General features: G+C 43.2%; 1 protein-coding gene across 2 annotated transcripts in view; it reads left to right on the top strand.

Annotated features, from left to right (window-relative positions):
* The window catches only part of UBE3D (ubiquitin protein ligase E3D), a 457,021-nt gene that overhangs the window by 47,745 nt on the left and 394,376 nt on the right, over positions 1 to 14,900 (top strand). For both annotated transcript variants that reach the window (XM_082250092.1, XM_082250091.1), the window contains exon 3: positions 10,985 to 11,075. In XM_082250092.1, the coding sequence (XP_082106218.1) occupies positions 10,985 to 11,075 (91 nt within the window). The remainder of the gene's footprint in view (positions 1 to 10,984; positions 11,076 to 14,900) is intronic.

Raw genomic sequence — 14,900 nt, 5'->3', positions numbered from 1 at the left:
TTTGATGGGGGGGTGTATGGCTTTCTTCCAATCAACTTTCTCACAGTGTATGCCCAGACTCTCCTCCCACTTCTTATACAGGCAGAACGATTTATAACTCGATTTGGCACTTTCTAAAGATTATAGAAAGCTGAAGACAGCAGATATACATTTAAAACTTATGTCTCATCTCTGTGTATCATCTGAGACTGTTCACTTTACTGGTGGTAGGGCTATGTATGGGGATAGATTAAACATCAGAGGTAAGGATGCTGTGTTTTCTGAGGGAGGCAGGGTTTTGGAAACGTGCCAGGATAATGTTAGTGGTGGTTTCTCCCCAAGAAAACTCAGGGCTGGACCTACCATATCATAGTTGCTAACATTTCCAAAAAATTATTAGGGACACTTTTTTTTTTCAGAAACCCAGCAAAGGCAGAGTCATATATTAATTAGGGGCAGGCATTCATTTTGTGGTTGTGTCTGAGGCCGCAGCAATGATGGGCGTGGCTTAAATTATGCTAATTATTGGGCGTTGCTTGAAGGGGATGTGGTAAAGAGGGTCTGTTTACATCCACCTGTCCATAGCGATGCATGGACCTTTCCATCAGGTCTGCCTGGAAAAGTGACAGACAGATCTGATCAGGCCAGCTGTGTGAAAGGGGCCTTAGTGAAGGTGTCTGCAAGAAGTTACTGTAAGAAATGGTTTTTAAAACTGAGCTGCCCAATTTCTCACAATCCAGTGACTGCTGGATAAAAAAAAAACTTTACCTTTTTAAAGTCCCCCTTTACCATCAGAGCCCCCCTTTATTATCAGGGTCTTCCCTTTACCATTAGGGTCCCCCCTTTACCTTCAGAGTCCCCCTTTATTATCAGGGTCCCCCCTTTACCATCAGATCCCCCCCTTTCCATCAGAGCCCCCCCTTTACCACCAGAGCCCCCCCTTTACATTCAGAGACCCTACTTACAGAAAGAGCCCACCCAGTGCTGGAACTGTGCATGGCGAGGAAGATGGGGAGGAAAGAAGAGACCATCACGTTTTAGATCCAGTAAAACCACAGTTCAATCACCTATTTTTACCAATCCTTGACTGCCCATGTGCAAGAAGCCTTTATTGACAAAGAATTAAAGCATACAGTCATTTCATTCCTTGTAAGCTTTACAAGATGTGCAAACATAAACTATAACATAATTACTGCTGAACTTGGAGAACACAGGCCCTCTTTAGTATTTAACCACTTCACCTTCATGACCAGGCCATTTTTTGCAATATCGCACTGCGCTTCTTTGGCAATTTTGCGGTCGTGCGACGCTGTACCTAAATAAAATTTGTCCTTTTTTTCCCCACAAATAGCTTTCTTTTGGTGGTATTTGATCACCTCTGCAGTTTTTATTTGTTGTGCTATACACAGATAGAGATGTTGCGAACATAAAATTTTATATTCGCGAACTTCCGCAAATGTTCGCGAACGGGCGAACCGCCATAGACTTCAATAGGCAGGCGAATTTTAAAACCCACAGAGACTCTTTCTGGCCACAATAGTGATGGAAATGTTGTTTCAAGGGGACTAACACCTGGACTGTGGCATGCCGGAGGGGGATCCATGGCAAAATTCCCATGGAAAATTACGTAGTTGACGCAGAGTCGGGTTTTAATCCATAAAGGGCATAAATCGCCTAACATTCCTAAACTGTTTGGAATAATGTGCTTTAAATCATCCAGTGTGTGAATACGATCAGGTATGATGTTGTATCGATCAGGTAGTGTAAGGGTTACGCCCGCTTCACAGTGACAGACCAAACTCCCCGTTTAACGCACCGCAAACAACCGCAAATAGTCCATTTGCAGTGGGCACAGTACAGTCTGTGGGCCTGACACTCACTGGCAGGCAACTGCAATTATATTACAGAGGAAAAATGTAATTGCTTTTTTATCTGAAAGGTGCTGTGCCACCCTGTATGAGTGGTGGGCAGTGGGCACAGTACGGTCTGTGGACCTGACACTAACTGGCAGGCAACTGCAATTATATTACAGAGGTAAAATTAAATTAATTTTTTATCTGCAAGGTGCTGTGCCACCCTATATGAGTAGTGGGCACAGTACAGTCTGTGGGTCTGACACTCACTGGCAGGCAACTGCAATTATATTACAGAGGAAAAATGAAATTACTTTTTTATCTGCAAGGTGCTGTGCCACCCTATACGAGTGGTGGGCAGTGGGCACAGTACGGTCTGTGGACCTGACACTCACTGGCAGGCAACTGCAATTATATTACAGAGAAAAAATTAAATTACTTTTTTATCTGCAAAGTGCTGTGCCACCCTATAGGAGTTGTGGGCACTGGCAGTGAGCACAGTTCAGTCAGTGGGCCTGACACACACTGGCAGGCAACTGCAATTATATTAAAGGGTAAAAATTAAATGACTTTTTTTTATCTGCAAGGTACTGTGCCACCCGATATGAGTGGTTTGCACACAGTACAGTCTGTGTGTGTGTGTGTGTGTGTGTATATATATAATATATATATATAAGCAGACTGATATACCAGCCCTAAAAAGGGCTTTTTGGGGTGCTGTCAGGATGCTGTCCTTATAGCAGGAGTGGACACAGAACACTGGCCTAGCTAATTGTTACAGAACAGGGCACCCCTGAGCAGGTACCTCCGTTGACAGATGCTCCTAGTGCTTCCCGAGGGCTCCAAGCACTCCACCAGACACCGTAAGCACTTCAGACTCCACGAACCGCCGCAGCTTGGTTAGGGTCTTGGCATCTCCTACCCACCCTGGACCAACGACAAGGCCCCAGGTTCCTGTGGGTGAACCTCTCTTTCCCCAGAGAGTGCAGCAGAACAAGCTCTTACACAAGCTCTTACAAGAGCTTAGTGATTCTCTAAGGGAGTATGGAAGACCATAGCAATCCCTGCAGCAGATTCCCCCAATAACGAGACAAAGCCCCGAGATGAGGGTAAAACAGGAACAACATTTATTGGAAGAACAGAGCACACTTTTATACAGAAATTGGAACATCCTTCCCCCAAAACCGCTTTCCCATTGGTCAATTGTAAAGTACTTGCAGTTCTCACTAAGGTCCTCTCCAGCATATGCAAATGAGGGCTTGAAAATGAGTCAACAGGGATTGGTCAGATAGCTTTGACCAATGCAAGGAGACAGAAGCCCAGGGGGCAATCAATGTACACAATAGTCAGACACAGAACAATGGTTCCCTAACGAGCCCTCAATACACATTACTCTGAGTGTCAATAGACCGCCCGTCTCCTCAGAACTTCCTGTAATGCCCATATTAGGAGTTGGCTTCCTGTTCCTTACAGTTTACAGGAATACGTTTTAGCTTCCAGGAGAGGCAAGGCTCCATTAGCCACATGTTTAAAGAAACACAAAAAGACATAAAAATGCATAACTCCCAGTCTACTGAACAGAACCCCTACATTCAACCCATCCCCAGATAGCCTGGATCTGAGCGCTCAACATATCCAAACAGCGCTCAGATGCCACAAACACAGTCAAATTGCCATGGGGTTTACGTTTAGCCTGGGCTGATGAGAGGGTCCATAGTCCCATTGCAGGAGGCGAGCAACCAGGCTTCTCCAACGCCCAGTGGCGAGATTGGTCTCGTCACACTAATGATTTCCCTATTAATTCAGCAGCAGCAGCAGCACTCTCCCTGCTCTAACTAACTCTGCAGCTTCAGAATGAATCTAAGATGGATGCTGTCCTTGCTTTTTTATAGGAGGTGGGAGGGAGGGTATGCTGATTAGCTGGAATGTGTCTGCTGACTGTGAGGTACAGGGTCAAAGTTTGCTCAATGATGATGTATAGGGGGCGGACCGAACATCGCATATGTTCGCCCGCGGAGGAGAACGCGAACAAGCCATGTTCGCCGGGAACTGTTCGCCGGCGAATAGTTCGGGATATATATCTCTATACACAGACTGACAATTTTGAAAAACATATATATATAGATTTTACTTTCTGCTATAAAACACATCCAATAAAAAAAGTTTAAAAAAAAACACATTTCTTTTTATTTACTTATTACTAATAAAGGCGTCAATCTGCGTCAATATCGCATGACTGCGATATTGCGGAGGACAAATCAGACACCTAACACAGTTTTTGGGGACCAGTGACACTAATACAGTGATCAGTGCCAAAAAATGCACTGTCACTGTATTAAAGACACTGGCAGGGAAGGGGTTAACATCAGGGGCGATCAAAGGGATCAGTGCGTTCCTAGGGAGTGCTTACTAACTGTGTGGGTGTGCTTTGACTGTAGGAAGGCAGAGATCTGTATTACTGCTTAGCAGATACAGAAGATCACTGTCTTCCCTCGTCACAGAACGGTGATGTGCCTTGTTTACATAGGCAGATCGTCATTCTGTCTGTCTCCTGAACAATCGGCAGGTCACTGGCAGCACGCGCCCCAGACCCAGAAGAGTAGAATCACGTACAGATACATGATTCTATAGTGACTGCCCTACCACAGTATATATATGCGCAGGGGGTTGCTAAGTGGTTAAAGAGGTTGTAACCCTAAAAAACAAAAAAAAGGATCCTGTTCCTTTAAAACACACTAAATTGTATAGTGCTTTGTGCTTTTTCGTTGTAATTTTTCCTTTTCTGTGCTGTAAAAACCTGGTTGATCCTGCCTGTTCCTGTGTCCCCCCTTTGGTTGCTGATCAAAGTAACCACGGCTGCTGATCCATGATTACCATGGTCAGGTTACGTGCCTCCAACTCCTCCAGGACAGCACATCAATATGTGCCATTGCCAGAAGGTGTGTCTCCCAGCACAGTCATAAGAGCATGGAGGAGATTCCAGGAGACAGGCAGTTACTCTAGGAGAGTTTGACAGGTCATAGAAGGTCCTTAACCCATCAGCAGGACCGGTATCTGCTCCTTTGTGCAAACAGGAACAGGGTGAGCACTGCCAGAACCCTACAAAATGACCTCAAGCAGGCCTTTGGTGTGAATGTCTCTGACCAAACAATCAGAAACTGACTTCATGAGGGTAGCCTAAGGGCCCAGCGTCCTCTAGTGGGCCCTGTGCTCACTGCCCAGCACTATGGAGATGGATTGGCATTTGCCATTGAACACCAGAATTGGAAGGCCTTCCACTGGTGGCCTGTGCTTTTCACAGATGAGAGCAGGTTCACCCTGAGCACATGTGACAGACGTGAAAGGGTCTGAAGAAGTCATGGAGAACGTTATGCTGCCTGTAACATCGTTCAGCATGACCGGTTTGGTGGTGGGTCAGGGATGGTCTGGGAGGCATATCCATGGAGGGACGCACAGACCTCTACAGGCTAGACAATGACACCCTGACTGCCATTAGCTTTCGGGATGAAATCCTTGGACCCATTGTCAGACCCTACGCTGGTACAGTGGGTCCTGGGTTCCTCATGGTGCACAATGCCCAGCCTCGTGGCAATAGTATGCAGCCAGTTCCTGGAGGATGAAGGAATTTATATCTTTGGCCCCCCACGCTCACCTGACCTAAATCCAATAGAACACCTGTGGGACATTATGTTTCAGGCCATCTGACACCGTTAGGTTTCACCTCAGTCTGTTTAGGAGCTCAGTAATGCCCTGGTCCAGATCAGGGAGGAAATACCCCAGGATACCATCTGTCGTCTCATTAGGAGCATGCCCCGACATTGTAAGCCATGCATACAAGCAGGTGGGGACCATACAAACTACTGAGTACCATTTTGAGTTGCTGCAATGAAATTTCAGCAAAATGGACTAACCTGCTGCATCATTTTTTCACTTTGATTTTTGGGGTGTCTTTGAATTTACTCCTTTGTAGGTTGATCATTTTCATTTCCATTAAACGATGTGGCATCCTTTCATTCCTAACACATTATCCAGTCCATATCAGTATACAGTAGATATCCAGCATGATATTTTTCCCCATTGAGATCTAATATGTTTTCAAAGTGTTCCTTTAATTTATTGAGCAGTGTGCTTGCACTGCATAAGCTGTTATATTGCCTATATTGCTAAAATAAATATTTATATTAACCTGTAGAAACCATGATTGCTTTAATTCTTTACATCCTAGTTCCAAGGGTAGCCCATTAAAAAATGAAAACAAGTTCTAATATGAAGGCATCATTATAGCATATAATGTAAAATTGGTCATCACATTCTGTAATATGTTTAGAGTGAAAGGCTTTGTGTGGTTGTAATTGGCCAGCTGGGGGCACTGTTTCCTTGTGTAATCTTATGTTAAGTCTTCTTTTCTCTCTAATTCAGAAGCGCTCCAGCAGCAAAGAAAATCAATCATTTTACCAACCTACAGTTCTTCTAATGAGCATCACGGAGAGAAAGGTGCTATTGAACAACTGCTTCAGACACTATCTTAGCTGAAAATAATATGAATCCCTTTGGCCCTTTTATACTTGCAAAAGAATTGTGCAGTTCTTAAAACTTATTGGCCTTGGTTTCATTGTGTTCCTTCTGTTACAGCACGTGATCCAGCTTGTGTTCTCCTGCTTCAGTAGTGACATGAATCCAATGATAGGAGGTGTAGAGGACACACACTTGGGTATCCTTAACCACACGTGACTTTCATATCTGCTTTACGTTCTTCAGATGTGTTGAGTCCCCTCTTTGGTTTGGCTAATTGGATTGAAAAAATGTACTTGGCTAAACCTTTTACCTTATTGACCGTCACTCTTTCCTTTTAAAGTTACTCTGTTGTTTCAGGAAACTTGTAAAAAAGATAATATACACTCTTATCTGTAAAATAACACAGATAAGAAGCCTTGTTTATACTAACTGTAGCCTTCTGAAGAGCAATTCAGAGGATGTTTAACAGGCATTTTGCCAAAATGCATGCATTTGCCTACCCCTGTACAGCTGCCTTTGCAGCTTGGGGTGGGGGGGGGGGGGTTGGGGGACAGTAAGAATGGGTGTCCACTGCCTGTTGTTTTTTTTTTTTTTGGGGGGGAGGGGATACTACATCAAGCACATATAATGTATAGGGCTGCAAACAGGGGTATGAACTGGTCCCCCTGTACAGGACCTGGACCCCATCAGTTCAGCAGCCCCTTCCTTTTCTGAGCAAACACAGTGAGTGATCGGTACTGATCACTCACTATGTTCATTTATAACTGAAGCATAGCAAATTGTGTTTACTTTGCTTCAGTTTGTAAATAAACAGGAAGACTTGCAGAGCTCTTCCTGTTCATTGTGTGCAGCTGAGGCTGCAGACCTAGAGATTAAAGACTGTGTCCTCAATCACTTTTGCAATCTCAAAAGTGATATGTAAGGGTTTTGCTTAGATTCCTGATATACTGTATCACCAAAGACCCCCCCCCCCCCACTCCAACAAGGCTGTTATAAAAAAAATTGAAAAAAATATGAAAAACACTAAAATGATGAAAATTTTTTATGAAATTATAAAAAAAATATATATATATATACGTATATATATGATTAATGGCTTATTCACGGGTCCTCTGACCTATACAGCATAAATAAGCAGTTTGTTGGTCCTTGGGACACACTAACAGGCCAGGTTTGCAAGATAACTAAATTACATCACAGGTGATCTCATTTGCTGCTCAGTGATTTCAGTATTGTAGTCTGCATCTCCCCAAGGTAATACTTAAAATCAGGCCTGTTAGTGGGCCCCGAGGACCGGAGTTGAGAACCACTGCTCTATGGGGATGCAGGGGCTTTACGAACGCAGACACAGGTCTTAAAGAGGAAGTAAACCCTCCTCTACAACTTGTACCTATAGGTAAGCCTATAATAAGGCTTACCTATAGGTACTGTAAATATCTCCTAAACATGCACCGTTTAGGAGATATTTACCTTAGAAGCATCCAGTGACGTCACTGGCGCAGGCGCACTGAAGGAACGGCCGCTCGTGCCGTTCCTTCAGAACTCCGTGCCGTGACTGTCGGCTCCCGCGCGCGTGCGCGGGAGTGACGTCACCGCGGCTCCGGCCAATCAGATGGCCGGATGCCGCGATCCCGGAAGACGGGCGGCTAAGCGGACGGCACGGCGGGGGCTCGTTCTAAGGTAAGTATTTCATAATGAGCTAGTATGCATCGCATACTAGCTCATTATGTGTTTCTCTTGCAGGGTAAGTAAGAAAAAAGAAAATAAAAAAAGAGTTTACAACCTCTTTAATGGTAACAGGTGTGGATGAGTGGCCCAAAATGCACACTTTCTTTGTTTGGAGCCATATACCTTAATCCACATACCTGTCAAATTACACCCTGCGGCTGTCTTTATCCCTGTAGCGTAACATAGAGTGCCTGCACACAGCTCCAACCACATAAAAGAAAAAAAATCACCGCTTCACACTGCACAGGCACAGTGCTCATGTGAATCAGTCCTAAAAACCCATTCACACACCCAATGGATTCCCATTGCAGAGATTTTCTCTCACTTCCTGTTTGGCTATGGGATAGGAAGTGAAGGAAAATCTCCATAATGGGTGAAAAGAAATCTGACCGGGGTTATAACCCTCCCTTACTCTATCCAAAATTGAAAAATGTTTTGCCTTTAGTTATACTTTAATAGGAGATAATAATAGTTTATACCAGTGTTTCTCAACCATTTTCAGTCAATGCACCCTTTAAAATTATGGACAATCTTGAGGCACCCTCCAAAATTATGGACAGTCTTGAGGCACCCTCCAAAATTATGGACAATCTTGAGGCACCCTCCAAAATTATGGACAGTCTTGAGGCACCCTCCAAAATTATGGACAATCTTGAGGCACCCTCCAAAATTATGGACAGTCTTGAGGCACCCTCCAAAATTATGGACAGTCTTGAGGCACCCTCCAAAATTATGGATAGTCTTGAGGCACCTTTCCACCTGTGGTGGAAGGAAAGAAAATTGCATAATTTATGGTTGGTTTTAGGCTGTAACTTTAAAATACGAACTTATAAAAAAAAAAAACAATTTTAAACGTTGGGGGTTTCTGTAAGTAATTGCATATGCTAGTCAAAGGTCACAACTTTGATCTACACATTACCCTTCCAAAAATGCCTTTAGATTAGTTTATACAGGAGCCGGTGCATTTTGACAGCTGCTCCAGTTGTGTAATACAAAAGCGTCCATTTTGACTACTGTTAATTGTCAGTATTAGAGCAGAGTGAGCAGAAGCAGCAGCAGAGTTAAAAGAGAAGTATGGGGTTTCCTTTTTTTCCCATTTATACTTACCTGGGTGGATGCAGCATCGGTCCCCCCCGTGCCTCTGCACTGAGAACTGAACGACTGAACACCGCCAATCGCTTGGTTCTGACAGCTCCCCGAGCAGAGAGATGTTGACTGTCAGTCAGCAGCTCTCTGTTCTGCCCTCTCCTCGCTCATTGGAGCACTGAGCCGTGGAGGGGCGGGGAGCGGGCAGCTCAGGGTCTCAGAGGCTCGTTGAGTGGCTGAGCCGGGTGTTGGTCCAGGCACCTGGTGGATCCCGACTCCGTGGTCGTGATGATGCGGTGCCTGGACCGACATCTGTGACGTCAGCAGAGAGAGGACTTCGGACCGCTCTCTGCTGAAAACTGGTCACAGGAGTGTAGAACGAACTGCACTTCTGTGATCAATAGGAGATGCAAAGCCAAACGAGCTTTGGCTTTACATCTCCTTTAAAGTAGCTGGGCATGAGAGAATTGTCCTAAAAACTTTGTATCTCTTTTGTTTCAAATCCTTAAGGCTACATTCACACCTGAGCGTAGCGTTTTTCGCGCGTTTTTTACCGCGATTTTACCGCGATTTTTGCGGCGTTTTTTACCGCGATTTTACCGCGATTTTTACCGCGATTTTTGTGCAGGCGTTTTTAGATTGAATAGAGATCAATGGAAAACGCCTGTAATCTGCCCAAAAAGAAGCTCATGTACTTTTTTGAGCGTTGGGCGTTTTGTATACAGCGTCAAAATGCTCAGATGTGAACAGGGGCCATTGAAATGAATAGGATTTGTCTTGTTGGGCGTTTTGAGAGCTGATCCTAGAGCAGAAAAATGCCCCAAAAACGCCCCAAAACGCCTAGATGTGAACGGAGCCTAAGTAGTTTAAAGTGGTTGTAAAGTCAGAAGGTTTTTTATCTTAATGCATTCTATGTAGTAAAAAATATACCAGAGGTATATTCCCCGCGCCTAATGGTATATAAATAAATAAAATAGGTGTATTTAAAATTGATAATAATAAGAAGCAGCAGCTATAAAAGGGTAAGGAGCATTCTATGCAAAAACTTAAAGAGCCTTTTGTGTGCAGCAGCCCCCCCAGCACCCCCTAACACTTACCTGGGCCCCCTCGCCATCCAACGATGTCCATGAGTGCCTCAGCCATCTGGGACTCTCCCTCCTTATTGGCTGAGACACAGCAGCGGTGCCATTGGCCCCCAATGCTGTCAATCAGAGCCAGTGAGGAGAGAAGGGGCAGGGCTGAACCACGGCTCCGTGTCTGAATGCACACACTGAGCTTCGACTCGGCTGCTTGCTGTGGAGGCACTCAACAGGAGGGAGGGGCAGGAGCATCAAAGAGGGACCCGAGAAGAGGAGGATCTGGGCTGCTCTGTGTAAAACAACTGCAGAGAGGAGCTAAGTATAACAGGTTTGTTATTTTTATAGAAAAAAAAAAAAAAAAAAAACAGGACTTTACAATCACTTTAATGGGTAAAATACATTTAAATCTTTAGATGAAAAAAAGACTTACCTTAGCTTCTGGTCACTTCCTGAAGATATCTGTGACATTACAGTGTCTCATTGTACCTCCTCGTAGAGCTTTGTACCCAGAATCCCCTGAGAATGGTGGCCACAACATTCTCATCACCCCATTCTCTCTTAGCTCAGTCCTGCATTTTGTTCTTGGCTTGTATGTTTTCTAGGTGTGAAGTTATTAATTGTTCTTGTGTATGAACAGCTGTTTAGTGTCACGCTCATATGCTTGTCATTTTAATCGTCAATCTGTAACTTTTTTTTGAAGTTTCAATAAATTGTTTATTACCTATTATATTACTTGTTTTACAGAAAATACTTCAACCGTTAAGGAAATGCTAAAATGCGATGAACAATACACATTTTACTGCCAGTCATGTGGAGCCATTCTTGTTCATCAACAGTAAGATTTATTTATATATTCCAGTAAGGTTTCATTGACAATGTTTGCTTTATACTGTCTATTGTGTAAGCCTAAGATCATTTCTAGTTTGCGCTATAATATTTGTAAATCCAGCTGATCGTCACATGCATCCTATAGTTCCTAATTGCAACTTTATGATCATTACTTTCATCAAAATGTTTCGTATTTTACATAACCTTTTTATGACTGTATGTCATTGGTGCCCAGGCCAAAATTAGCAGTTTCAGCATATATTGGGTAACTTAAAGTTTAACTAAAGGCAAATCAGTTTTTTAGATTTAGCTAGAGTGGTGAGGGACTAGAACTGATTTTTTTTTTTTTTATTGCTGCCTGTGTCTCCAATAAGTAGATTTTTTTTTTTTATATTTGGGGGTTAATGCAAAAATTTACTCTGGCTGCTGAGCATCACTGGGAACCTAATTGACTCTCACTGATGGTATTGAAACCAAGAACCACTTGCCGACCAGCCGCTGTAGTTTTACTGTGGCAGGTCGGCTCTATTACGCAAAATGACATACCTTTACATTGCTTCATTAATAGATAGTGGGGGCGTGCAGATTGGCCAGAGGGGGAGCCAATCAGCGGGTCCGCCGGACGCGATGTCCACCGGCCACCCGTGATCGCTCCCCATGGAGGTAGAACGGGGGTCTGCCTATGTAAACTAGGCAGACCGCTGTTCTGTCAGAGATGAACACAGGGATCCTGTGTTCCTCTTATTTAGGAACACAGGTCTCTGTTTTAATCTAGTGAGTCAATCCCCCATACAGTTAGAAAGCATCCCCTAGGAGCACATTTAATCCTTTGATCGCCCCTGGTGTTAACCTCTACCCAGCCAATGTCAGTACAGTAACAGTGCATATTTTTAGCACTGGTTACTATAGTAATGCCACTGGTCCCCTCAAAAGTGTCAGTTAGGTGTCTGATCTGTCTGCTGCAATGTTGCAGTCCCGCTAAAAAACGCTGATCGTCACCATTACTATTAAAAAAATAAATAAAAATGACATAAATCTATCTGTAGACACGATACCTTTTGCGCAAACCAATCAATATACTCTTATTGGGTTTTTTTTTTGCTAAAAATATGTAGCAGAATACATTTTGGCTTAAACTGATGAAACATTTTGTTTTTTAATTTTTTTTTTATTGGGAATGTTTTATAGCCGAAAGTAAAAAATATTGTTTATTTTTCAGAATTGTCCCTCTTTTTTGTTTATAGTGCAAAAAAATAAAAACTGCAGAGGTGCAAATACCACCAAAGAAAGCTCTATTTGTGGGGGGAAAAAAAGACATACATTTTATTTGGGTACAGCGTTGCACGTCCACGCAATTGTCAGTTAAAGTAACAGTGCAATATCGCAAAAAAATGGCCTGGTCATTAAGAGGGTAAAACCTTCTGGTCTTTACGTGGTTAATATACCATCATTAGCAAGGGGCATCATACTGGTAAATGTTAATACACTGATTTGATGCAAGTGAGGGTTAAAGGATAAATGCCAAGATCTCCTTACCTAAAGAGACCCACCGTCCCCCACCATGGATACATGCCTAATTTTTAAAGCTGGCAGCTGCCACAGTGTAGACATCCTGTGGGCAAAATCTTGTGGCTGGCAACAAGATTATTTTTTAAGAAATATCTACCATGTTTGATTGTTATTTTGTATCTAAATTATTACAGGAATTGCAGAAAAACACTTTAACACAGAGTTCACACTGTTGCAACATGGTAACGCATTATTTGCATTGGTGGGCTGCAGCACTGTTTATTCTTAATGGCACCTCTATGCACCTTACCAATGCACCTATGTTGCAGCATACTACAACTGCAAAGCACACAGTATCTCACTAGCGTGCGTTTTGCTGCACTGCGTTACAGAATTTTTTGTTGGTGCATTAGGCTGCCCATACTTATAAATTGGCAGCCTTAAAATGATGTTAAACCTAAAAACATTTTTTACCTTAACCACATAAGGAACGGAGGATTTGGCTGCTCAATGACCAGGCCCTATTTTGCGATTCAGCATTGCGTTACTTTAACCACTTAAGCCCCGGAAGATTTTACCCCCTTCCTGACCAGGGGGTATTTTGCGATTCGGCACTGCGTGACTTTAACGGACAATTGCGCGGTCGTGCGACGCTGTACCTAAACGAATTTGGCGTCCTTTTTTCCCCACAAACAGAGCTTTCTTTTGGCGGTATTTGATCACCTGTGCGATTTTTTGATCACGCGCTATAAACAAAAAAAGAGCGTAAATTTTGCAAAAATAGCAATATTTTTCCCTTTTTTTTATATGAAATTCCCCCAAAAATAAATGTAAAAATCAAAATTTTTTAATATTTTCGGCCAATTTGTTTTATGCTACCTATGTTTGGTAAAAAAAATCGCAAAAAGCGTATTTTGATTGGTTTGCGCAAAAGTTATTGCGTTTACTAACAAAGGGAAAGATTTTTGTCATTTTTGTTGTTTTTTTTTTTAACGCGTAATGGCGGCGATCTGCGATTTTTTTTGCGGTACTGCGACAATGCGGCGGACAGATCGGACCCTTGACTGACATTTTTGACACTTTTGGGGTTACCAGTGACATTTCTACAGTAATCAGTGCTATATATATGCACTGTTACTGTAAAAATACACTGGTAGTGAAGGGGTTAACTTTATTTGAGAGGGAGGGGCTGTGTGTGTCCCTAGGGGCGTGCTTCTAACTGTGATTGGCTGGGGCTTCAACTGTATGCAGAGTGATCAATGGATCTACATAGTAGATCCATGTGATCAGCTCTCATACAGAGAGGAGAATGACAGGCAGCTTGTTTACACAAGCTGCCTGACTTTCTCCCTCTCCCCCGCCGATCGCAGAGTGGCCGGCGGCGATCGGGTCCGCCGGTCACGCGCGCGGGGGGGTCCGTGACCACGCGGGAGCGGGAGCGCGCCTCCGGCGGCGCGCGCTCGCTCCCTAAACCCTCACAGGCGAGCGACGTAGACCTACGTCACTTTGCCTGTGAGGGGCTGACCGCCCACGTAGATAGTCGTGCGGCGGTCGGCAAGTGGTTAACCGACAATTGCGCAGTCGTGCAGCGCTATACCCAAACGAAGTTGACGTTTTTTCCCCCCCCACAAATGGAGCTTTCTTTTAGTGGTATTTGATCACCTGTGCGATTTTTTTTTTTTTTTTTTTTTTTTTTTTTTGCGCTACAAACAAAAAAAGAGTGACAATTTTCAAAAAAAATTACAATATTTTTCACCTTCTTTTAGAAGAAATTCTCAAAAAAAAAAGTAAAAATCTAAATGTTTTAACATTTTAGGCCAATTTGTTTTCTGCTACATGTTTTTGGTAAAAAAAAATAACAATAAGCGTATTTTGATTGGTTTGCCCAAAAGTTAATGTGTTTACTAACTACAGGAAAGATTTATGTCATTGTTATAGTTTTTTTTTTTTTTTTACTAGTAATGGCGGCGATCTGCAATTTTTTTTTTTTTTTTTTTTGCGGCACTTCGACATTGCGGCAGACAGATCAGACCCCTAACTGACATTTTTGACACTTTTGGGGGGACCAGTGACATTACTACAGTAATCAGTGCTAAAAATATGCACGGTTATTGTAAAATTGACACTGGCTGGGAAGGGGTTAACATTACTTGTGATCAGTGGGTTAAATGTGTCCCTAGAGGTTTGATTCTAACTGTCAGGGGGCGTGGCTTGTGAAGTAATCACAGGAGACATGCGATCCTATATAGCAGGATCACATAGCCTCTGTGATTACTTCAGGGAGAATGACAGACGGCTGTGTTTACATCAGCCGTTTGTCTTT

Source organism: Pelophylax lessonae (genome assembly GCF_965119305.1).
Source record: "Pelophylax lessonae genome assembly, chromosome: 3".
Taxonomy (NCBI): Eukaryota; Metazoa; Chordata; class Amphibia; order Anura; family Ranidae; genus Pelophylax; species Pelophylax lessonae.
The sequence above is the reverse complement of the archived record's forward strand: the minus strand, read 5'-3'. Positions and strand labels throughout refer to the sequence as shown.